This window comes from Entelurus aequoreus, linkage group LG01 (genome assembly GCF_033978785.1).
Source record: "Entelurus aequoreus isolate RoL-2023_Sb linkage group LG01, RoL_Eaeq_v1.1, whole genome shotgun sequence".
In the NCBI taxonomy this organism is placed as follows: Eukaryota; Metazoa; Chordata; class Actinopteri; order Syngnathiformes; family Syngnathidae; genus Entelurus; species Entelurus aequoreus.
In genome coordinates this window covers 623,937-650,087 of record NC_084731.1, presented here as the reverse complement: position 1 = coordinate 650,087, position 26,151 = coordinate 623,937, and the positions used below count along the sequence as shown (strand labels likewise).

Here is a 26,151-nt window from a genome sequence, read left to right as displayed (position 1 = left end):
TATATATATATATATATGTATATATATATATATATATATATATATATATATATATATATATATATATATATTATATATATATGAAATAAATGAAAAAATAAATATATAAAATAATAAATAAATACATTTAAAAAAACACTGGAGAGGGACTATCACAGGTTGGCACAAGCCAGAACCTGCCCTACCCCCCCCCCCCCCCCCCCCAAATAAATAAATAGATTTACTGTACAGATAAATATATTGCACTTTTGCATATGCATCCACATTTATGGATGTATGTTATATTGTCTTTATAGTCCAGCCAGTTCATCTGTTTTGGGGGGAATTGAGGGGATTATTATGATGCGTTCAAGAGTCTTTTAGCCTAAGGGCAGAAGCTGTTACAGAACCTGGAGGTTCTGCTACGGAGGCTGCGGAACCTCTTTCTAGAGTCCAGCAGTGGAAACAGTCCTTGGTGGGAGTGGGAGGAGTCTCTACTGATTGAAAGCTAAAAACGTTAAGACAGATCATTTAAAAAACGGAATGGAATTTTAAATGTTTTCACTGAATGAGACACTCAGAATGTACATGGAAATAAAGAATGTTACAATATTAACTATGAAGGATAAAACAGTGAATATTGACAACATATGAACGTCACACCCCCTCTCCATCCACATATTTTACAATCAAGCCAAACACAACAAAAATGCAACAAACACAGTGAAATATAAACATGAAGGGTAAACAAAGCCACCTACAATCTGATATATGTGATATATCACTAAGCTTTACTACTTTGTTGTGAAAACCTCCTTCCACGTCTGTCCCTGACACCCACATTTCACACTCTGTGGAAACACTCCCCACCCACACTGCTTGGTACCTCGTCTGAGCTGCTGTGACTTACATGACCATAGTAACTCATTACATGACCATAGTAACTCATTACATTACCATAGTAACTCATTACATTACCATAGTAACTCATTACATTACCATGGTAACTCATTAGATGAGCATAATAACTCATTAATGACCATAGTAACTAATTAGATGACCATAGTAACTAATTATATGAGCATAGTAAGTAATTAGATGACCATAGTAACTAATTAGATGAGCATAGTAACTAATTAGATGAGCATAGTAAGTAATTAGATGACATAGTAACTAGTATAAGATGCAGATTCCAAGCATGTAAAGACTTAGTATAGTTGAAGGTCATTCTAAAAGGTGAGTGCACATCATAATGGCAGCTACACTTTACATCTTAAACATCTAAAAGAAAGATTTGGGAATGTCTGGCGGGCCAGATTGAAAAGCTCAACGGCCCCCATGTGGCCCCCGGACCTTCATTTGTCCAGGTGTGCTATATACAGTAAGTACTGTTGCATACTTTCTGCTACTTGTTTTTATCTGCTTGTAGTATTTTTCTCAAAGTGCTGCTCATTGTTACTGTAAATATGAAAGATTGCTGGTGACTATTGTTACTGTAAATATGAAGGTTTGCTGGTGACTATTGTTACTGTAAATATGAAGATTTGCTGGTGACTATTGTTACTGTAAATATGAAGGATTGCTGGTGACTATTGTTACTGTAAATATGAAGGATTGCTGGTGACTATTGTTACTGTAAATATGAACGATTGCTGGTGACTATTGTTACTGTAAATATGAAGGATTGCTGGTGACTATTGTTACTGTAAATATGAAGATTTGCTGGTGACTATTGTTACTGTAAATATGAAGGATTGCTGGTGACTATTGTTACTGTAAATATGAAGGATTGCTGGTGACTATTGTTACTGTAAATATGAACGATTGCTGGTGACTATTGTTACTGTAAATATGAAGGTTTGCTGGTGACTATTGTTACTGTAAATATGAAGGATTGCTGGTGACTATTGTTACTGTAAATATGAAGGTTTGCTGGTGACTATTGTTACTGTAAATATGAAGGTTTGCTGGTGACTATTGTTACTGTAAATATGAAGGATTGCTGGTGACTATTGTTACTGTAAATATGAAGGATTGCTGGTGACTATTGTTACTGTAAATATGAAGATTTGCTGGTGACTATTAAAAGATGATTCTGACATGAAAGTGAAGTGGGAGGCGAAGCTTTTAGCAATCAGGTTTCACTCCTGAATGCTTTAATGTTGCAAACAGATTTAGTGAGTAAGAGAAGCTTCCCTGCAGTTTAGTAGTTGTTGATTGTTTGCTTGACATGAAAGTGATGTTGGTGATAGAATTGGTAAATGTGGTGTTGTTGGTGATAGAATTGGTAAATGTGGTGTTGTTGGTGACAGAATTGGTAAATGTGGTGTTGTTGGTGATAGAATTGGTAAATGTGGTGTTGTTGGTGATAGAATTGGTAAATGTGGTGTTGTTGGTGACAGAATTGGTAAATGTGGTGTTGTTGGTGTTAGACTTGGTAAATGTGGTGTTGTTGGTGATAGAATTGGTAAATGTGGTGTTGTTGGTGACAGAATTGGTAAATGTGGTGTTGTTGGTGTTAGACTTGGTAAATGTGGTGTTGTTGGTGATAGAATTGGTAAATGTGGTGATGTTGGTGATAGAATTGGTAAATGTGGTGTTGTTGGTGATAGACTTGGTAAATGTGGTGTTGTTGGTGATAGAATTGGTAAATGTGGTGTTGTTGGTGATAGACTTGGTAAATGTGGTGTTGTTGGTGATAGAATTGGTAAATGTGGTGTTGTTGGTGATAGACTTGGTAAATGTGGTGTGTATTGTGCAGGTTGCAGAGGGTTCACATTGTCCTGTCACTGCTTCACTCTCCTGTTAATTGTGTGGTGCAGGTGTGAAGTATGAGCTGGTGAGGCCACCGTGCTGCAATGTGAGCTGCAGACACTTAAGTGGTGTGGCCATCTTCCTAAGTAGTGTGGCCATCTTCCTCTTGCTTGAAGTCTGAGCTTGGGAAGGCAGCGACTGACAGACGGAGTGCAGAAATGGCGCCCAGAAGAATGGAAACCAAACCGCTCATCTTGTGCGTGAAGACGCTGCTGCTGTTTTACTCCTTCGTCTTCTGGGTGAGAACACTTTGCCTTCTCATTGTTTGCATGCTGGGATTCATCTGAAATGTTCACAAATGTTTGTCTGTGGCAAGTTTAAAAACATCTGGTAGGTTAAAAAGGAAAGAAAAAGATGATTTGAAAGCACTTTGACATTGTACAAGAAGAAGAGAGCAGGTTTGTATCAAGTACTTCAAGACAGAAATGAACATAAAATGACTTGAGCAAGGAAAACATTTCTTATCAGGAAATAACTCAAGTAGCTTGAGTCTTTTGTACTTGAGTATCACAATAATAACTTAGTTTTGTTGTTAGTAATATGTTCTTCCAATAAGGAATTATGTACATCCCTTCCAGACACTAACAAATATTAACACAAAACACATTTTATGCATAAAAACTATATTTCAATCAATCAATGTTTACTTATATAGCCATTAATCACCAGTGTCTCAAAGGGCTGCACAAGCCACAACCACATCCTCGGCTCAGATCCCACATCAGAATCAGAATCAGCTTTATTGTCATTACGCAGAGTAACGAGATTGAGGCCATTCCATACGGTGCGATGTGTGCATGCAAGAAAACAATGTGTAAATATAGAAAAATATAAAAAAAAGAAGTGCAAAGAAAGGTGTGGAGGGGAACAATGTACACTCTATATAAATAAATAATAAATAAATGGGTTATACTTGTATAGCGCTTTTCTACCTTCAAGGTACTCAAAGCGCTTTGACACTATTTCCACATTCACACATTCACACACTGATGGAGGGAGCTGCCATGCAAGGTGCTAACCAGCAGCCATCAGGAGCAAGGGTGAAGTGTCTTGCCCAAGGACACAACGGACGTGACTAGGATGGTAGAAGGTGGGGATTGAACCCCAGTAACCAGCAACCCTCCGATTGCTGGCACGGCCACTCTACCAACTTCGCCACGCCGCCCCCATACCTATACTCTCTGTACAATGTACCCTCTATACAGAGAAGGCAGTTTATGAGGGTCAATGGGGCAGTCTGTTCAGGGTGGTTATGGCCCTGGGGAAGAAGCTGTTTTTTAGCCTGTTTGTCTTGGTTTTAAAGGCCTACTGAAAGCCACTACTAGCGACCACGCAGTCTGATAGTTTATATATCAATGATGAAATCTTAACATTGCAACACATGCCAATACGGCCGGGTTAACTTATAAAGTGACATTTTACATTTCCCGGGAAATATCCGGCTGAAACATCGCAGTATGATGACGTATGCGCGTGACGAAGTCCGAGTAACGGAAGTTATGGTACCCCGTAGAATCCTATACAGAAAGCTCTGTTTTCATTTCATAATTCCACAGTATTCTGGACATCTTTTGCAATTTTTTTAATGAACAATGAAGGCTGCAAAGAAGACAGTTGTAGGTGGGATCGGTGTATTAGCAGCGGACTACAGCAACACAACCAGGAAGACTTTGTTGGAGCGCTAGCCGCGCTAGCCGCCGACTTCACCTTGACTTCCTACGTCTCCGGGCCGCCAAACGCATCGGGTGAAGTCCTTCGTCCTTCTGCCGATCGCTGGAACGCAGGTGAGCACGGGTGTTGATGAGCAAATGAGGGCTGGCTGGCGTAGGTGGAGAGCTAATGTTTTTAGCATAGCTCTGTGCAGTCCGGTTGCTAAGTTAGCTTCAATTGCGTCATTAGCACAGCATTGTTAACCTTCGCCAGCCTGGAAAGCATTAACCGTGTATTTACATGTCCACGGTTTAATAGTATTGTTGATTTTCTATCTATACTTCCCGTCAGGGGTTTATTTCTTTTATTTCTATATGCAGTTAAAGCAAGATGCTATCATGTTAGCTCGTAGCTAAAGCATTTCGCCGATGTATTGTCGTGGAGATAAAAGGCACTGAGTGTCCATTTCGCGTTCTGGACTCTCATTTTCAAGAGGATATAGTATCCCAGGTGGTTTCAAATACAAATCCGTGATCCACAATAGAAAAAGGAGAGAGTGTGGAATCCAATGAGCCAGCTTGTACCTAAGTTACGGTCAGAGCGAAAAAAGATACGTCCATCACTGCCTCTCAAGTCCTTCACTGTAACGTTCCTCATCCACGAATCTTTCATCCTCGCTGAAATTAATGGGGTAATCATCACTTTCTCGCTCCGAATCTCTCTCGCTCCATTGTAAACAACGGGGAATTGTGAGGAATACTAGCTCCTGTGACGTCACGCTACTTCCGCTACAGGCAAGGCTTTTTTTTTATCAGCGAGCAAAAGTTGCGAACTTTATCATCGATGTTCTCTACTAAATCCTTTCAGCAAAAATATGGCAATATCGCGAAATGATCAAGTATGACACATAGAATGGATCTGCTATCCCCGTTTAAATAAATAAAAATCATTTCAGTAGGCCTTTAATGCACCTGTAGCGCTTCCCAGAGGGCAGCAGGTGGAACAGGTGAGAGCCAGGGTGGGGGCTGTCCTTGATGATGGCACTGGCTCTGTTGAGGCAGCGGGAGGTGTAGATGTCCATCAGAGAGGGGAGAGGGCGGCCGATGATCTTCTGAGCCGTCTTGACCACTCTTTGCAGCCTCTCCCTGTCGTACCATACTGTAATACAGTAGGTCAGCAGGCTCTCGATGGACAAGCGGTAGCAGGTCAGCAGCAGGTCAGGCTTCAGATTGTACTTCCCGAGGACTCTCAGGAAGTGTAGCCGCTGCTGAGCCTTCTTGATGATTGATGTGGTGTTGACTGTCCAGGAAAAGTCGTTAGAGATGTAGACTCCAAGGTACCTGAAGGTGTGGACCCTCTCCACACGCTCCCCGTTGATGTAGAGGGGGGCAGGGTCGGTGCTGCTCCTCCTGAAGTCGACGATGATCTCTCTGGTCTTGCTGGTGTTGAGAGCGAGGTTGTTCTCCAAAGACCAGGCCGTCAGCTTCAGGACCTCCTCCCTGTAGGCAGCCTCGTCACCCCTGGAGATGAGCCCGACCACTGTGGTCAGCGAACTTGACGGTAAGGTTGTCACTGTGGGCTGGACTGCAGTCATGGGTGTAGAGGCAGTAGAGGAGGGGGCTCAGCACACAGCCCTGTGGGGAGCCCATGCTCAGCGTGCGGGTGGATGAGAGGTGGGTGCCAAGTCTCACGTTCTGGGGTCGGTCCGTTAGGAAGTCCCTTATCCAGGCGTTTGTGAGAGGGGGGAGGCCAAGAGTGTCCAGTTTATTGCAGAGTCTGTCCGGGATTATTGTACTGAAGGCAGAACTATAATCCACAGAGAGCATCCGGACGTAGCTCTGCTGCTGTTCAGAGCAGAGTGGAGAGCAACAGCGATGGCGTCCTCTGTGGATCTGTTTGCCCGGTATGTGAACTGGTGGGGTCGAAGTCTGGAGGGATATGGTCCTTGATGTGCTGGAGAACCAGTCTCTCGAAGCACTTCATGATTACCGGAGTGAGGGCCACTGGTTGGTAATCATTCAGGCTGGTGATGGGAGACTTCTTCGGCACCAGGATTATTGTAGATGACTTCAGGCAGGATGGGATGACTACCTGAGCCAGGGAGAGGTTGTGAATATGCTACAAAGACAACATATTTCATGTTCAAACTCATATACTTTATTTTTTTTTTGCAAATAATAATTAACTTAGAATTTCATGGCTGCAACACGTGCCAAAGTAGTTGTGAAAGGGCATGTTCACCACTGTGTTACATGGCCTTTCCTTTGAACAACACTCAGTAAAGGTTTGGGAAGTGAGGAGACACATTTTTGAAGTGGAATTATTTCCCATTCTTGCTTGATGTACAGCTTAAGTTGTTCAACAGTCCGGGGGTCTCCCTTCTGCTATTGCAGGTGCCACACATTTTCAATGTCTGGACTACAGGCAGGCCAGTCTAGTACCCACACTCTTTTACTATGAAGCCACGTTGATGTAACACGTGGCTTGGCATTGTCTTGCTGAAATAAGCAGGGGCGTCCATGGTAACGTTGCTTGGATGACAACATATGTTGCTCCAAAAGCTGTATGTACCTTTCAGCATTAATGGTGCCTTCACAGATGTGTAAGTTACCCATGTCTTGGCCACTAATACACCCCCATACCATCACACATGCTGCCTTTTACACTTTCACCCTAGAACAATCCGGATGGTTCTTTTCCTCTTTGGTCCGGAGGACACGACGTCCACAGTTTCCAAAAACAATTTGAAATGTGGACTCCTCAGACCACAGAACACTTTTCCACTTTGCATCAGTCCATCTTAGATGAGCTCAGGCCCAGCGAAGCTGACAACGTTTCTGGGTGTTGTTGATAAACTGTTTTTGCCTTGCATAGGAGAGTTTTAACTTGCACTTACAGATGTAGCGACCAACTGTAGTTACTGACAGTGGGTTTCTGAAGTGTTCCTGAGCCCATGTGGTGATATCCTTTACACACTGATGTGGCTTGTTGATGCAGTACAGCCTGAGGGATGGAAGGTCACGGGCTTAGCTGCTTACCTGCAGTGATTTCTCCACATTCTCTCAACCCTTTGATGATATTACGGAGCGTAGATGGTGAAATCCCTCAATTCCTTGCAATAGCTGCTTGAGAAAGGTTGTTCTTAAACTGTTCAACAATTTGCTCAGGCATTTGTTGACAAAGTGGTGACCCTCGCCCCATCCTTGTTTGTGAATGACTGAGCATTTCATGGAATCTACTTTTATACCCAATCATGGCACCCACCTGTTATTATGTTTGTACGTACACTGTAAAAAAAAAACAACTTGTAGATTTTAGAGTAAAGTTTAGCTGCCATAAAATGTAGCATGTTTTTTTTTACAAATGTAAATGTAAATGGGAAAACAAGACCACTACTCAGTGGTCTAGTGGTTAGAGTGTCCGCCCTGAGATGGGTAGGTTGTGAGTTCAAACCCCGGCCGAGTCATACCAAAGACTATAAAAATGGGAGCCATTAACTCCCTGCTTGGCACTCAGCATCAAGGCTTGGAATTGGGGGTTAAATCACCAAAAATGATTCCTGGGCGTGCCCACCGCTGCTGCTCACTGCTCCCCTCACCTCCCAGGGGGTGAACGAGGGTGATGGGTCAAATGCAGAGAGTCATTTGACCACACCTAGTGTGTGTGTGACTATCATTGCTACTTGAACTTTACTGTAAACCCTACAGTTGTTTTTACAGTGTATTACTGTAAACAATATTACACATTATTTCCTCTCGTGTTATAACGGTAAAATTCTGGCAATTGAGCTACCAGTTTTTAAATAATTTAGACTTTGTACAGTTTGATGGATAAGTTGCTTGACAATCATGAGGCCAGTACTTATTTTGATGTTTGCAATGTGTGATCATCAAATATTTGTTGCAATATTACGTTAAGTGTCAAATATGAAATGGCTTACAGTACATGTACAGTATTTGCTTCTGTCAAAATACAAAGTGGACTACATTTAGAAACCAACACGGTCATTCCAGGCCACAAAAAATGAGGTGGCGGGCCCGATACGGCCCCCAGGCCCTGAGTTTGACCCCTGTGGGTTAGACATTCAATGATAGCTAACAATAGCTAAGTTGACTATCATGAACTCCAGCCCCCCCAATTACACCTAGTGTGTGTGTGACAATCATTGCTACTTTAACTTAACTTTAACTTTACACATACAAACTGTAGCACACAAAAAAGCACATTTAATTAAAAAAACACGTTATTATGGTCTTACCTTTACTTATAAATGAAGTCCATGCGCCGCTCCTTTTGAACAAAAGCATCGATAACTTGTTTATAGAAGTCTTCCTTATCTTTCTTCAGTTTTAAAAGTCTCTCTGTCTCGATGGAGATCTTCCTTTAATTATTACCTCCTGCTTCCATTGAAAGTCCAGTTTAGAAAACTGTTTTAATGTAATCCTCCATGTTAAAAGTCCAGGCGAGAGGAAAAAATAAACGATCGCTGCTAACTGTTGCTGCTTGTTGTCACTTCTTCTGCAGCCGAGTAGTCACAAGAATGATCTCTGGGATCACTAGCGCCCTCTACCACCAGGAGGCGGGATTACTGCGAGCCTCAGCCAGTGCGTCTTCGCAGCCGTTTTATGATTGCTCAGCACAAGAAATACGTGACACACATACAGTTGTTGACCAAATACACTGTACATTATATACCTCAGCTAACTCAACTATGGAAATGTATAATATAATTCATATAGCAATACGCTCTCACTGCACAGCAGGCCAGCAGTTAGCCCAGTCATTGCGCAATCCATGTTGAGGCACAACTGGCTGGTGCCTCACCGCACCGTCTCTTCTCAGTATTTGAACGGCAAATGTGAAAATTCAGCGATTTTGAATAAAAATGATCTAAAAGTGGTGAAGTTAAATGGAAAATAACTTTGTAGTATTTTTTTTTTTTTTTTTTTTTTTAATGTCCTGCCCAGCTTCTCGGGCAAATCATATAGTAGATGTAGATGATCATATCGGCTGTTCAGATTTACTTTACAAAAGAGAAGTGTAGGATACTTCTCTTGTTGCCTTACTTGTATTTTGACTTTATTAAATGTATTTATATTATCATTTGGTGCAGCCGGGCCGGAGCAGGAGGGGATAGAAAGAGAGAAAAAGGAAGATAGAGGGGGGAATTGTGGGGACAAGAGGGGGATTAGACAGAGAGACAAAAACAACAACAGCAAACACAACAACAACAACAACAGAGCAACATCAGCAAATACGACATGTACAAATATGATGGTAAAAGTAATAGCAAATAAGCAGTTAGCGAAAATTTAAAAAAATAAAAAAATAAAAAAATACAGAAATGACAATGAGCATTATTACACTAAAAATGGAGCAATATGAATACCAATAGAAATAGTGCTATTGATAATAAACAATACCAGTACTTTACCTTTATTATCAACAATACAATTGTTCAAATGCAACAATACATATACGTTGAGATACGAAAGAATGCAGAAAAATGGAGGGGAAGAAAGAGAAGCAACCTTAACCTTGTAGATTGTTATAGTAACAATAGGTTAAGCTTTGTCAGTGTGCCATGTGTTATACCCAGTTTACCCTAGGGCAACAACGTTAATATATGTTTGATGAAACGTGATTATGTGCATGAGTGTATGTGTGCATATGTACTTGTATATGTACAGTATGTGTATGTGTGCTTGTACAGTGAATGTATATGTACAGTATGTGTATATGTGTGTACAGCGAATGTATATGTACAGTATGTGTATACAGTATGTGTGTTTGAACAGTGAATGTATATGTACAGTATGTGTAAATGTGTGTTTGTACAGTGAATGTATATGTACAGTATATGTATGTGTGTGTTTGTACAGTGAATGTATGTGTAGTATGTGTATGTGTGTGTTTGTACAGTGAATGTATATGTACAGTATGTGTATATGTATGTTTTTACAGTGAATGTATATGTACAGTATGTGTATGTGTGCTTGTACAGTGAATGTATATGTACAGTATGTGTATGTGTGCTTGTACAGTGAATGTATATGTACAGTATGTGTATATGTGTGTACAGTGAATGTATATGTACAGTATGTGTATACAGTATGTGTGTTTGAACAGTGAATGTATATGTACAGTATGTGTAAATGTGTGTTTGTACAGTGAATGTATATGTACAGTATATGTATATGTGTGTTTGTACAGTGAATGTATGTGTAGTATGTGTATGTGTGTGTTTGTACAGTGAATGTATATGTACAGTATGTGTATACAGTATGTTTGTATAATGAATGTGCGTGTGGATGTACGAACTTTGAGTGTGTAAATATGTACTGTATTTATTTGTATATGTATGTGGGAGCGTAGGTACCTATGTATGTGTGTATGTATGTGTGTGAGTATATGTGAATTTGCATGTACAATACATTTGACTCCCAGTGTGTGCGGGAGCCAGAGTACGGCCCCAGCCTCCCCGAGAACCCATCCCACAAACAGTAGGTGTGGTGCCCAGGGAACCAGGGGCCACCGCCCCCACGCAGCCAAGCCGGACAGCGACAGGAACCCCAGAGCCTGGCCCACCGTGCCGCCCACAAGGGCCAGCAGCAGGCCGCAGACAGACGCACCCGGCAGAGGACAAGGCACGAGAAAAACAGGGGGAAGCCAGACCCCAAGCCAGCGAGAGACCACACCCCACACGGACAGAAAGGCGGGACGCCCCGCCCGAGGGGCCCGGAGACCCCCCGCAACCGGACGGGAAGACCGCCCCCGCCCCACCGGCAACAGGGCCCCCACAAGCCCCCCCCCCACCCCCGGAGAGCGCGGCGAGGCCAGCCCACGGCCACCCCACCCAAGCCGGCCGCCACAGGACCACCCAGCACGGGGCCACAGGAACCACCCACCCCACCCGCAGGGACCCCAACGATGGAGATGGAACAACCAGCAACCGCCCCGCCGAGGCCCCCCCTGAGGTAGGGGAATAAATAAATAAAATAAATAAATACATAATAATAATAATAATAATAATATTAATAAAATATATTTAAAAAAAAAAAAAAAAAAAAAAAAGGGGAAAAAAATAAATAAATAAATAATTAAATCTATTTATAAAAAAAATAAATAAATAATTAAATAAATTTAAAAAAGAATTAAAAGAAGATCACAGACATGCTGACACACAAGGTCGCTACCCCAACAACTGGCCGACTCGCAGCACCTCGGAATACCCTGCAGCACCAAGCCACCACAGTAGACGCAGGGACCAGACCCAGCAGGCCCCAACCAAGACGGGCACCCGGAAGGGATGGATGGCGGGACCCAGGAGCTCCAGACACGCAGTCCAGATGCAGTAGCCTGAGGCGCCGACCCCCACCCGACAGGCAGGCCCAGAACGTACCCCCAGAAATATACATACATATATATATACATACACATAAACATACACATGTACACATACACACACATACATACACATACACATATATATACATACATACATACATACATACATACATACATACATACATACATACATACATACATACATACATACATACATACACACACACACATACACATACACATACATATACACAGTTTGTCAGCCCCGACAACCACCACGCGCGCGCGCTGCCACCAGTCACAACATCAGCCACCTCCCTGCACCAGACCCAGCAGCCACGGGCGCCCACACCACAAACAAACGGCAGCAGAAACAGCAGCCACAACACCCACAGACAGCCAGCACCACCCAATCAAATCAAAGCGATCAAAAAAACAAAAAAAAACGCGACCGGCAACCACACGCCAACAGGATCACAGATACCAGCCAGCGCCAGCCCGCCAGCAAGCCCAAACGCCAACACGCAAACAAGAGACACCAACACCCCCCCCCCCACCCCCCCCCCGCCAAAAGACCCCACCACCCCAACCCAAACCCGCACAAACACACCACCGCCCAAACAACCGAGACACAGTATCCAGACCAGACACGGGCGCCGCGCCGCCACCACATCAAGTCGCCAACAGAGACCCCACAGCGCAAGGTCGGGCCACACGGGCACGGACCCCACCCAACAGGAAGCGAGACCCGCGCGACGCCACACACAAATAAATAATAAGATTAAACAAAAATAACAATAATTTAAAAAAAATAAAATAAAAAAATACAAAATAATAATAATAAAATGAAATACAAATTAAATTAAAAATAACAAATACAAATAATTAAATAAAATAAATTAAGTAAATAATAAAAATTATTTAAAAAAAACTTTGTAGTATAATCACTGGATACATATAACAATTTCATTATTTTTTATTCTTTTTACATTTTTTTTCTTTCCATGATGGCAGGTGAGGCGGGGCCTCCCCTGCCTCCCCTGACTGCACGTCACTGACACAGGTGGGGCCCCATGATGTGTTAGATGAAACAAGTCAGCAGAAGATGAATATATTTACATTCAAGTTTGAGTCAACAATAAAGAAATATGTAACGCACACTAAGCTAATGCTACTACGGGTGCTGTTGATGTCATTATGTGCTAAAAGCCAGAAGAGGTCAGGGCATAATGCTCACAACACCCAGTGAAGTAAAGTCTCCTTCATTCTTCTCCTCCCAGGTGACAGGTGTGGTCCTGCTGTCAGTGGGCTTGTGGTGGAGGTTTACCTTGAGTCCTTACACCTTGTTGATCTCCAACGCACCCTCCAACGCTCCTTTTGTCCTCACCGGCACTGGTGCTGCCATCGTGCTCTTTGGCCTGTTTGGCTGCTTTGCCACCTGCAGGGGGCGCCCTTGGATGCTGAAAGTGGTGAGGACCACAACTCTTCACTTGCGGCAACTAAACATGGATCTTTTCTTCACAACATTTCTTACTAAAGTCACTAAATCTTTGCAGTCAAGTAGGAAACTTGTGAGCAACTTCTTGCTAGGCGAGCATTTCTGCAAGACTGCACAAACTATCTCACAATCATGTGACTATATTGGTTCAACAATAGTCCTTCATATTAAACTATCTCACAATCATGTGACTATAATGCTTCAACAATAGTCCATCATATTAAACTATCTCACAATCATGTGACTATAATGCTTCAACAATAGTCCTTCATCATATTAAACTATCTCACAATCATGTGACTATAATGCTTCAACAATAGTCCTTCATCATATTAAACTATCTCACAATCATGTGACTATAATGCTTCAACAATAGTCCTTCATCATATTAAACTATCTCACAATCATGTGACTATAATGCTTCAACAATAGTCCTTCATCATAATAAACTATCTCACAATCATGTGACTATAATGCTTCAACAATAGTCCTTCATCATATTAAACTATCTCACAATCATGTGATTATAATGGTTCAACAATAGTCCTTCATCATATTGGACTATCTCACAATCATGTGACTATAATGCTTCAACAATAGTCCTTCATCATATTAAACTATCTCACAATCATGTGACTATAATGCTTCAACAATAGTCCTTCATCATATTAAACTATCTCACAATCATGTGACTATAATGCTTCAACAATAGTCCTTCATCATAATAAACTATCTCACAATCATGTGACTATAATGCTTCAACAATAGTCCTTCATCATATTAAACTATCTCACAATCATGTGATTATAATGGTTCAACAATAGTCCTTCATCATATTGGACTATCTCACAATCATGTGACTATAATGCTTCAACAATAGTCCTTCATCATATTAAACTATCTCACAATCATGTGACTATAATGCTTCAACAATAGTCCTTCATCATATTAAACTATCTCACAATCATGTGATTATAATGGTTCAACAATAGTCCTTCATCATATTGGACTATCTCACAATCATGTGACTATAATGCTTCAACAATAGTCCTTCATCATATTAAACTATCTCACAATCATGTGACTATAATGCTTCAACAATAGTCCTTCATCATATTAAACTATCTCACAAAACGTGCTTCACTGTAGGAGGATACAATAGCTCACCGGCGTCACCGCTAACAAAAGCTAGCGCACCTGAATGTAAACAAATGCCATAGGTGGATCTACACCTGACATCCACTGTAATGATACCAAGTACAAGAGCATATCTACTCGATACTACTATGATTGGTCATAATTTATATTGATGCAATGTATGATCCTGTAACTACTTGGTATCGGATCAATACCCAAATTTGTGGTATCATCCAAAACTGTTGTAAAGTGTCAAAGAAGAGAAGAAGTGATTATTACATTTGAACAGAAGTGTAGATAGAACATGTTCAAACAGAAAATAAGCAGATATTAACAGTAAATGAATAAGTGGATTAATGATACATTTTTACAGCTTGTCCTTCATAATGTGTACAAAATAATAGGTGTATAAATGACACAATATGTTACTGTATATGTCAGCAGTGTCATGTCTTTTGGATCATGTTTTGTTTTGTTTAGTTATTGGACTCTTTAGTTTCAGTTTACACTCCATTGTTTTTGTTTCCAGGACTACTCATTGTTTTCAGCTGTCATGCATTTGGAGTCACGCACACGTTGTAATCATGTCACTATTATTTAAGCTTTCAGTTGCCAGGCAGTCGGCCTGGCGACATTATCCTAACTCTGCTCACTTCATGCCGTGCTATTTCTGCTACCATAGTTCATGCTGATCCTTTCACGTCATAGTAAGTGTCTTTTTGGTTTCATGTTCATAGTTTTTTGTCAAAGTGTTAGTTTTGTTCATAGCCAAGTTTGTACTTCCGCCCTTGTGCGCGCTTTTCCTTTGTTCCTTTTGATAGTGTTAAAATAAATATGTCCTTACCTTCACGCCTTGCCCGCTTCAACTTTCCTTTGCCTTCCGGGAAAACAAACCCCAAAGTCCACGCATTGACAGAATGTCGCCAGCAAATATGTTTTTCCGCGAGAAAGTTGGACGAGTTGGACGAGGGAGCGTGGGAGGTCCTGCGCGCTATGGAGGCGGAAACTCTGCGCTTTTCCCCCAGGGAGCGCAGGGGGATGATGTGGGGGAATTGAGGCAAGCTGGTGCTGATCGGCGCGTCGCTCCCGTCCCGGAAACGCCGGCATAAGCGAAAGCAGTCAGGAAAGGCTTTTCCGAGCCGGCAAGTTTGTACTTCCGCCCTTGTGCGCGCTTTTCGTTTGTTCCTTTTGATAGTGTTAAAATAAATATGTCCTTACCTTCACGCCTTGCCCGCTCCAACTTTCCTTTGCCTTCCGGGAAAACAAACCCCAAAGTCCACGCATTGACAAGCAGACTAATTAGGAGTCTTTCTTTGTTTACTTACTACTAAAAGACAAGTTGTCTAGTATGTTCACTATTTTATTTAAGGACTAAATTGCAATAATAAACATGTGTTTAATGTACCTTAAGATTTGTTTGTTAAAATAAAGCCAATAATGCCATTTTTAGTGGTCTTCTTTTCTTTAGAAAAGTATCAAAATACATACCAAAATATTGGTATGGAGACAACCATACAACATTCTATCATTATAACCTGTGATGTCTACCTGATGTTGTCCTGTGTCTCCATTACAGTATGCTGTCTTCCTGTCTCTGGTTTTCTTGATTGAACTCATCGCTGGAATCTCAGGCTTCATCTTTCGCCATGAGGTTTCCAACATACACTTATTCACTGGACACAGTCATATTGTTCATTGGACACAGTCATATTATTCACTGGACACAGTCGTATTGTTCACTGGACACAGTCATATTGTTCACTGGACACAGTCATATTGTTCACTGGACACAGTCATATTGTCACTGGACACAGTCATATTATTCACTGGACACAGTCATATTGTTCACTGGACACAGTCATATTATTCACTGGACACAGTCATATTGTTCACTGGACACAGTCATATTATTCACTGGACACAGTCATATTGTTCACTGGACACAGTCATATTATTCACTGGACACAGTCATATTGTTCACTGGACACAGTCATATTATTCACTGGACACAGTCATATTGTTCACTGGACACAGTCATATTGTTCACTGGACACAGTCATATTATTCACTGGACACAGTCATATTGTTCACTGGACACAGTCATATTATTCACTGGACACAGTCGTATTGTTCACTGGACACAGTCATATTATTCACTGGACACAGTCATATTATTCACTGGACACAGTCATATTGTTCACTGGACACAGTCATATTGTTCACTGGACACAGTCATATTGTTCACTGGACACAGTCATATTATTCACTGGACACAGTCATATTGTTCACTGGACACAGTCATATTATTCACTGGACACAGTCATATTGTTCACTGGACACAGTCATATTATTCACTGGACACAGTCGTATTGTTCACTGGACACAGTCATATTATTCACTGGACACAGTCATATTATTCACTGGACACAGTCATATTGTTCACTGGACACAGTCATATTGTTCACTGGACACAGTCATATTGTTCACTGGACACAGTCATATTATTCACTGGACACAGTCATATTGTTCACTGGACACAGTCATATTGTTCACTGGACACAGTCATATTGTTCACTGGACACAGTCATATTATTCACTGGACACAGTCATATTGTTCACTGGACACAGTCATATTATTCACTGGACACAGTCATATTGTTCACTGGACACAGTCATATTGTTCACTGGACACAGTCATGTTATTCACTGGACACAGTCATATTGTTCACTGGACACAGTCATATTGTTCACTGGACACAGTCATATTGTTCACTGGACACAGTCATATTGTTCACTGGACACAGTCATATTGTTCACTGGACACAGTCATGTTATTCACTGGACACAGTCATATTGTTGTCACTGCAATGCTCACAGGTGTGTGTGTGTGTGTGTGTGTGTGTGTGTGTGTGTGTGTGTGTGTGTGTGTGTGTGTGTGTGTGTGTGTGTGTGTGTGTGTGTGTGTGTGTGTGTGTGTGTGTGTGTGTGTGTGTGTGTGTGTGTGTGTGTGTGAATAGATCAAAGGCACATTCCTCACAACATACAGTGAAGCAGTGTTGAGATATGACGGACGAGGTGACCGAAGTGTGGCTGTAGACGACGTCCAACGCAGAGTGAGTGACCCCTCATCTAAATATTGTCCACAACTACACAAGCTGCTTTGTCATGTGTGTGTGTAGTTGCACTGCTGTGGTGTCCACAACTACACAAGCTGCTTTGTCATGTGTGTGTGTAGTTGCACTGCTGTGGTGTCCACAACTACACAAGCTGGTTTGGTAGCGACTACTTCCCAAGCGGTGGAATTCCTGTCAGCTGCTGCGTTGCTTTCTCCGACTGCAAAGAGGCCGATTTAAAGAATGTCACACTGGCAGCTAACAAAGTCCACAAACAGGTGAGAAGCAATATGCTGGCCTTGGTGACTAACTACATGCTGAATGAATATGTTGGTGACTAACTACATGCTGAATGAATATGTTGGTGACTAACTACATGCTGAATGAATATGTTGGTGACTAACTACATGCTGAATGAATATGTTGGTGACTAACTACATGCTGAATGAATATGTTGGTGACTAACTACATGCTGAATGAATATGTTGGTGACTAACTACATGCTGAATGAATATGTTGGTGACTAACTACATGCTGAATGAATATGTTGGTGACTAACTACATGCTGAATGAATATGTTGGTGACTAACTACATGCTGAATGAATATGTTGGTGACTAACTACATGGTGAATGAATATGTTGGTGACTAACTACATGCTGAATGAATATGTTGGTGACTAACTACATGCTGAATGAATATGTTGGTGACTAACTACATGCTGAATGAATATGTTGGTGACTAACTACATGCTGAATGAATATGTTGGTGACTAACTACATGCTGAATGAATATGTTGGTGACTAACTACATGCTGAATGAATATGTTGGTGACTAACTACATGCTGAATGAATATGTTGGTGACTAACTACATGCTGAATGAATATGTTGGTGACTAACTACATGCTGAATGAATATGTTGGTGACTAACTACATGCTGAATGAATATGTTGGTGACTAACTACATGCTGAATGAATATGTTGGTGACTAACTACATGCTGAATGAATATGTTGGTGACTAACTACATGCTGAATGTATATGTTGGTGACTAACTACATGCTGAATGAATATGTTGGTGACTAACTACATGCTGAATGAATATGTTGGTGACTAACTACATGGTGAATGAATATGTTGGTGACTAACTACATGCTGAATGAATATGTTGGTGACTAACTACATGCTGAATGAATATGTTGGTGACTAACTACATGCTGAATGAATATGTTGGTGACTAACTACATGGTGAATGAATATGTTGGTGACTAACTACATGCTGAATGAATATGTTGGTGACTAAATACATGCTGAATGAATATGTTGGTGACTAACTACATGCTGAATGAATATGTTGGTGACTAACTACATGGACTACATGGTGAATGAATATGTTGGTGACTAACTACATGGTGAATGAATATGTTGGTGACTAAGTGAATGAATATGTTGGTGACTAAGTCTATGGTGAATGAATATGTTGGTGACTAAGTTAATGAATATGTTGGTGACTAAGTACATGAATATGTTGGTGACTAAGTGAATGAATATGTTGGTGACTAAGTGAATGAATATGTTGGTGACTAAGTGAATGAATATGTTGGTGACTAAGTGAATGAATATGTTGGTGACTAAGTCTATGGTGAATGAATATGTTGGTGACTAAGTGAATGAATATGTTGGTGACTAAGTCTATGGTGAATGAATATGTTGGTGACTAAGTGAATGAATATGTTGGTGACTAAGTGAATGAATATGTTGGTGACTAAGTACATGAATATGTTGGTGACTAAGTGAATGAATATGTTGGTGACTAAGTGAATGAATATGTTGGTGACTAAGTGAATGAATATGTTGGTGACTAAGTGAATGAATATGTTGGTGACTAAGTACATGAATATGTTGGTGACTAAGTGAATGAATATGTTGGTGACTAAGTCTATGGTGAATGAATATGTTGGTGACTAAGTGAATGAATATGTTGGTGACTAAGTGAATGAATATGTTGGTGACTAAGTGAATGAATATGTTGGTGACTAAGTGAATGAATATGTTGGTGACTAAGTGAATGAATATGTTGGTGACTAAGTGAATGAATATGTTGGTGACTAAGTGAATGAATATGTTGGTGACTAAGTGAATGAATATGTTGGTGACTAAGTGAATGAATATGTTGGTGACTAAGTGAATGAATATGTTGGTGACTAAGTGAATGAATATGTTGGTGACTAAGTACATGAATATGTTGGTGACTAAGTGAATGAATATGTTGGTGACTAAGTCTATGGTGAATGAATATGTTGGTGACTAAGTGAATGAATATGTTGGTGACTAAGTGAATGAATATGTTGGTGACTAAGTGAATGAATATGTTGGTGACTAAGTGAATGAATATGTTGGTGACTAAGTGAATGAATATGTTGGTGACTAAGTGAATGAATATGTTGGTGACTAAGTGAATGAATATGTTGGTGACTAAGTGAATGAATATGTTGGTGACTAAGTGAATGAATATGTGCAGGGTTGTTATGAGATAGTGACGTCCTTCATTGAGAGCAACATGGGAATCATCGCCGGGGTCACCTTCGGGATCGCCTTCTCTCAGGTCTGAGAGCTCCAGTGAACATGACAAGCATGCGGTGTGTAGATAACAAAAGTGGGTATGTTCTTCAGCTCATCGGCACGTCTTTGGCCTGCTGCCTGTCTCACTTCATCCACACCAACCAGTATGAGATGGTGTGAAGACGGCAAGGAGGATTGTGCCAAACATCCATCAGGTCCTGACATGCTTGTGTTGCTAATTAGCTGATCTTTGACTCCTCTGTAAAGTTGACGCCACATATTTCAAGTTGTCAAGAAAACGTATTCTGGATTTCCTTAGTCTGTACACATTAGGTAAGCATGCATGTGTAAATAGAAATAGTACATGATGTACACACCATAATATACACAAATACAGACCAGGAACTTTTCAACACAATTGTGCTGAATGTTTGCAGTATTCATAACCTTCATAGTAAAACTTTCCTCCTTTTGGGACATTTCTAAATGTAAAGTTCATTTCTAAGATGTCTTTGTCAAAGCTTTGGTCAACATCGACCTTGTCAGAATGATTAAGTTGAGGTTTAAAAACACACCCGAGCATTCACTTTGATAAAAACAACTCAATCCAACCATAATTTACCCCATTCCAGGTTGTTTTTGGAGAACCTGACTAAACCTATCTTTTATCAAAAATAGATTCAGCAATTAGTCTTATCGATCCGGCTCTCTCCAGGCAGAAAGTGTTTACACTTTAAGCAAAACTGCTTACCTTGTTATGCGCGTGTGCAGCACACTGTCTGCCTGACTGAGAGAGCGGGAGCGGCTGTCGACCTGGAGCTTCTAAACCATCCTGTTCGTGACGCCAATTTGTGTAGTGGATTGTCCGAAGCTTAAACAGGCAACAAAAGTAGTTTAGTACAACACATTTATTTACCCATTATCAGAAGTGCAGGTTGAATTAAGTTGGCCGTGCAGACAGACCACATGTTACTCCGGAGTAAACAAGACACACACAAGCCAAAATCACTGTCGAGTTCCGGTCGTCTGCCATTTTTTACATGTCTCTTATGCGTCATTGTTTGTTATCTAATGCGTCAATGTATTTTATCTAGTGCGTCAATGTCTTTTATCTAGTGCGTCAATGTCTTTTATCTAGTGCGTCAATGTCTTTGTTTTCCCTATCTGTTCCATAACAACTCGAATCCTTTAGACAGTCAACACATTCTGTAGACAAGTTGGCACGACTTAATATTCACTTTCGTCCCGCTGGCACAGAATAGAAGAGAAATTAAATGAGCGTACATTCTTATTAGACATGCAATATAGGTCAAAGGTCAGAAATTCTACTACATTTTCCACCACTTGTGAGGAGTCAATTACCACTGAAGCTCGTTAAAGTGAGCTCCAGAAGTGGTGTTGGCATCAATTGACCACCTGATGGAAACACACCTGTTCTAGAGTTGCTCCTAAGTCTTGTCAAGAAGTGATATCATTATGGGAATCGGTCTAAGTTGGAAGATAGTGGGAAGAATATATTCCACTTTTGAATCTGACAGTCAGTTGTGTTCAAAGTCATTCTGACAAATGCAAGTCTTGGCGGAGTCAAAATCAACATTTCTACAACTTTGGAGAGAACAATATTTTGAGATGTGAATCCAGGGATTTCTCCACAAGCGACTTGTCATCATGGAGACGTGATGTTCCACATCCTATTGTGGTGAAGCTCTTCACCAAAGTGGACTTCCTGGTCATGGTGCAACAAAACAACCATTACTCCGACAGCGACACGTCAAAGTTTGCCAGAGAGAATCTGAAACATAGGGATGACTATTAGAAGTTGCTTCTTTGGTCTTATGAAATGAAATCATCTGTTTGGGCACACGGATGCTGATTTGGTCTGTGAGCTCTTCAACCCTGACAGTGTCATACCCACAGTAAAGGACCGTAGTAGGAACATAAACTGACGTGACGAGATAGACGTGCAACAACTTTGTCATGCTCCTTTAATGTCTTCTTCATTTCATGACTCCTAGTTTTGAGGTAACGTTGGTGCGGTGGTACCTCGACCTACCAGCATATTACCTTCCAGGACCAAACTCCTAACCCGGAATACTTACTCATTCATAGAGCAGTCCTTTCAATCCAACTGTTTTCAATCTGTGCTTTGCCCTTTCAAAACAACACAACTGTAACATGTAACAAGTCTTTTTATAAAGTAACAACTAACTTTTGGATAGTAAATATTAGTAGAACAATAGTACAGAACAAACAACTACAGTAAGGTTTAGGGTCAGAAGATTCCAAGAGCCAGCATGCATCAAAGTCATTCTTATGATTGTGTTGCTGTTTTGTTTCTACATTATTTATTTGCTGTATTCCTTCTAGAACCCTTTGATTTTCCTGGGAGACTCAAATATTTCATTCTCAGTCCCAGACTTGTCAAATGTTAGTCTTCATGTTTAAAAGTGTTCATCAAAGCTGCAACTACTTCCACACATCATAAATGGATCTGTTTTGACATTGTTGAAAACTTTGTATTTCCTAAATTGTGAAAAGTGCTCCTGCTCTGTTGTGGTTCGACTGAGACCTTCTGCATCTTCCTCATCCTCCTCATCCTCTGCTGCTGCAAGTTGCATGCTCTGCAGTTGCTTATCCTCTAAATAGCATTAGTCAGTTATCTTTAGCAGCAGCATACTTCTTATCCTCTAAATAGCATTAGTCAGTTATCTTTAGCAGCAGCATACTTCTAGTTATCTTTAGCAGCAGCATACTTCTTGTTATCTTTAGCAGCAGCATACTTACCTGTACAGCTCCATGCTTCTTTAGCAGCAGCATACTTACCTGTATAGCTCCATGCTTCTTTAGCAGCAGCATACTTACCTGTATAGCTCCGTGCTTCTTTAGCAGCAGCATACTTACCTGTATAGCTCCATGCTTCTTTAGCAGCAGCATACTTACCTGTATAGCTCCATGCTTCTTTAGCAGCAGCATACTTACCTGTATAGCTCCATGCTTCTTTAGCAGCAGCATACTTACCTGTATAGCTCCATGCTTCTTTAGCAGCAGCATACTTACCTGTATAGCTCCATGCTTCTTTAGCAGCAGCATACTTACCTGTATAGCTCCATGCTTCTTTAGCAGCAGCATACTTACCTGTATAGCTCCATGCTTCTTTAGCAGCAGCATACTTACCTGTACAGCTCCATGCTTCTTTAGCAGCAGCATACTTACCTGTATAGCTCCATGCTTCTTTAGCAGCAGCATACTTACCTGTATAGCTCCGTGCTTCTTTAGCAGCAGCATACTTACCTGTATAGCTCCATGCTTCTTTAGCAGCAGCATACTTACCTGTATAGCTCCATGCTTCTTTAGCAGCAGCATACTTACCTGTATAGCTCCATGCTTCTTTAGCAGCAGCATACTTACCTGTATAGCTCCATGCTTCTTTAGCAGCAGCATACTTACCTGTATAGCTCCATGCTTCTTTAGCAGCAGCATACTTACCTGTATAGCTCCATGCTTCTTTAGCAGCAGCATACTTACCTGTATAGCTCCATGCTTCTTTAGCAGCAGCATACTTACCTGTATAGCTCCATGCTTCTTTAGCAGCAGCATACTTACCTGTGTAGCTCCATGCTTCTTTAGCAGCAGCATACTTACCTGTACAGCTCCATGCTTCTTTAGCAGCAGCATACTTACCTGTATAGCTCCATGCTTCTTTAGCAGCAGCATACTTACCTGTACAGCTCCGTGCTTCAACTGCATGGCTCAGACGCTGCTAGTGTGCTGAGAGACACCTGCCTTCATAGTCCTCATGTGCACTAATCCCTTTTTCCAAGCACGCTTCCCATATTGAGCCTAACATTTGTCCTGTACAACTGTGAGAATAAAAAGTATTTTGTACTGTCAATGAAATAAATGATGATACACTACAAGACACTTCATGAGACTGTTTCCCAGATCTTTTCTACTCACATACCAATAATTACATTTCATGGAGGAATTCCTGAAACATTGTGTTAATTCCTGGTGTAGTAATACAAGTTTCTACCTTTAGTGGCACAGCGTCCTGGCACATTCACAAAGAAACTGAGAGAAGGTTATTTCTTTTCTTATTTTGACACAAATAATGATTATTAAACATTTTTGATGGCAGCAACACGTGACAAAGAAGTTGGGAAAGGTGGCAATAAATACTGATAAAGTTGAGGAATGCTCATCAAACACTTATTTGGAACATCCCACAGGTGTGCAGGCTAATTGGGAACAGGTGGGTGCCATGATTGGGTATAAAAGTAGATTCCATGAAATGCTCAGTCATTCACAAACAAGGATGGGGCGAGGGTCACCACTTTGTCAACAAATGCGTGAGCAAATTGTTGAACAGTTTAAGAACAACCTTTCTCAAGCAGCTATTGCAAGGAATTTAGGGATTTCACCATCTATGCTCCGTAATATCATCAAAGGGTTCAGAGAATGTGGAGAAATCACTGCAGGTAAGCAGCTAAGCCCGTGACCTTCCATCCCTCAGGCTGTACTGCATCAACAAGCCACATCAGTGTGTAAAGGATATCACCACATGGGCTCAGGAACACTTCAGAAAGCCACTGTCAGTAACTACAGTTGGTCGCTACATCTGTAAGTGCAAGTTAAAACTCTCCTATGCAAGGCGAAAACCGTTTATCAACAACACCCAGAAACGCCGTCGGCTTCGCTGGGCCTGAGCTCATCTAAGATGGACTGATGCAAAGTGGAAAAGTGTTCTGTGGTCTGACGAGTCCACATTTCAAATTGTTTTTGGAAACTGTGGACATCGTGTCCTCCGGACCAAAGAGGAAAAGAACCATCCGGATTGTTCTAGGCGCAAAGTGTAAAAGTCAGCATGTGTGATGGTATGGGGGTGTATTAGTGGTCAAGACATGGGTAACTTACACATCTGTGAAGGCACCATTAATGCTGAAAGGTACATACAGCTTTTGGAGCAACATATGTTGCCATCCAAGCAACGTTATCATGGACGCCCCTGCTTATTTCAGCAAGACAATGCCAAGCCACGTGTTACATCAACGTGGCTTCATAGTAAAAGAGTGCGGGTACTAGACTGGCCTGCCTGTAGTCCAGACATTGAAAATGTGTGGCACCTGCAATGTGAGAAGGGAGACCCCCGGACTGTTGAACAACTTAAGCTGTACATCAAGCAAGAATGGGAAAGAATTCCACTTGAAAAATGTGTCTCCTCACTTCCCAAACCAAAACTGAGTGTTGTTAAAAGGAAAGGCCATGTAACACAGTGGTGAACATGCCCTTTCACAACTACTTTGGCACGTGTTGCAGCCATGAAATTATAAGTTAATTATTATTTGCAAAAAAAAAAAAAGTTTATGAGTTTGAACATGAAATATGTTGTCTTTGTAGCATATTCAACTGAATATGGCTTGAAAAGGATTTGCAAATCATTGTATTCCGTTTATATTTACATCTAACACCATTTCCCAACTCATATGGAAACGGAATCCAAATAGGTTCATAAGGTCTTCATATATTTATGCAATTTGTTATTCTTATAGCCAGACCTGTGTGTTTATTTTGGTACCTGACAGGTTTGAGTTACATCTTGTGACAACATCTGATGAAGACAACAGTTTACAGAAATAAACACACTTTTGGCTATAAGAATAACAAATGGTATAAAAAGTCATACTTTCCTAAGTGTTTTGCCCTCTTGTCCACACGCATACTTTTGTCTACTTTTGAAAATGCTGGCCTGGGTGAAGAGTTTCAAAACTCAATCCCAAAATTCATTTTCTTACCTGTTGGCACCTGTTATCAGGGCCGGCCCGTGGCATAGGCCGTATAGGCAAATGCTAAGGGCGCCGTCCATCAGGGGGCGCCACGCCAGTGCCACAAATGTTGGAGGAAAAAAAAAAAAAAAGTTGGTACTATTATTTCTAAATACATAAAATAATCCCACGTTAATTAAAATGCAAAGTAAAGCCTATTTAATAGAAATATTATTTGTTACAACATTACGCCCCCCCTCCCCCGGCACGGTGCGCCCCCTCCCTTCCCG

General features: G+C 41.0%; 1 protein-coding gene across 1 annotated transcript; it reads left to right on the top strand.

Annotated features, from left to right (window-relative positions):
• Positions 1-1,889: 1,889 nt before the first annotated feature.
• LOC133646328 (tetraspanin-7-like) lies at positions 1,890-23,044 on the top strand. Its single transcript, XM_062041578.1, has 7 exons — positions 1,890-3,032; positions 13,071-13,259; positions 16,002-16,076; positions 17,443-17,538; positions 17,661-17,816; positions 20,059-20,142; positions 20,211-23,044. The coding sequence occupies exons 1-7, from the start codon at positions 2,952-2,954 to the stop codon at positions 20,277-20,279; spliced, it is 750 nt and encodes a 249-aa protein (XP_061897562.1). The 5' UTR covers positions 1,890-2,951; the 3' UTR covers positions 20,280-23,044.
• Positions 23,045-26,151: the final 3,107 nt, after the last annotated feature.

Excerpts from the sequence above, each read along its gene's own strand:
- LOC133646328 (XM_062041578.1), top strand. The coding sequence starts at position 2,952 with ATGGCGCCCAGAAGAATGGAAACCAAACCGCTCATCTTGTGCGTGAAG. Across the intron at positions 13,260-16,001 it reads GCCCTTGGATGCTGAAAGTG|TATGCTGTCTTCCTGTCTCT; the intron begins GTGAGGACCACA and ends TCTCCATTACAG. Across the intron at positions 20,143-20,210 it reads TCGGGATCGCCTTCTCTCAG|CTCATCGGCACGTCTTTGGC; the intron begins GTCTGAGAGCTC and ends TATGTTCTTCAG.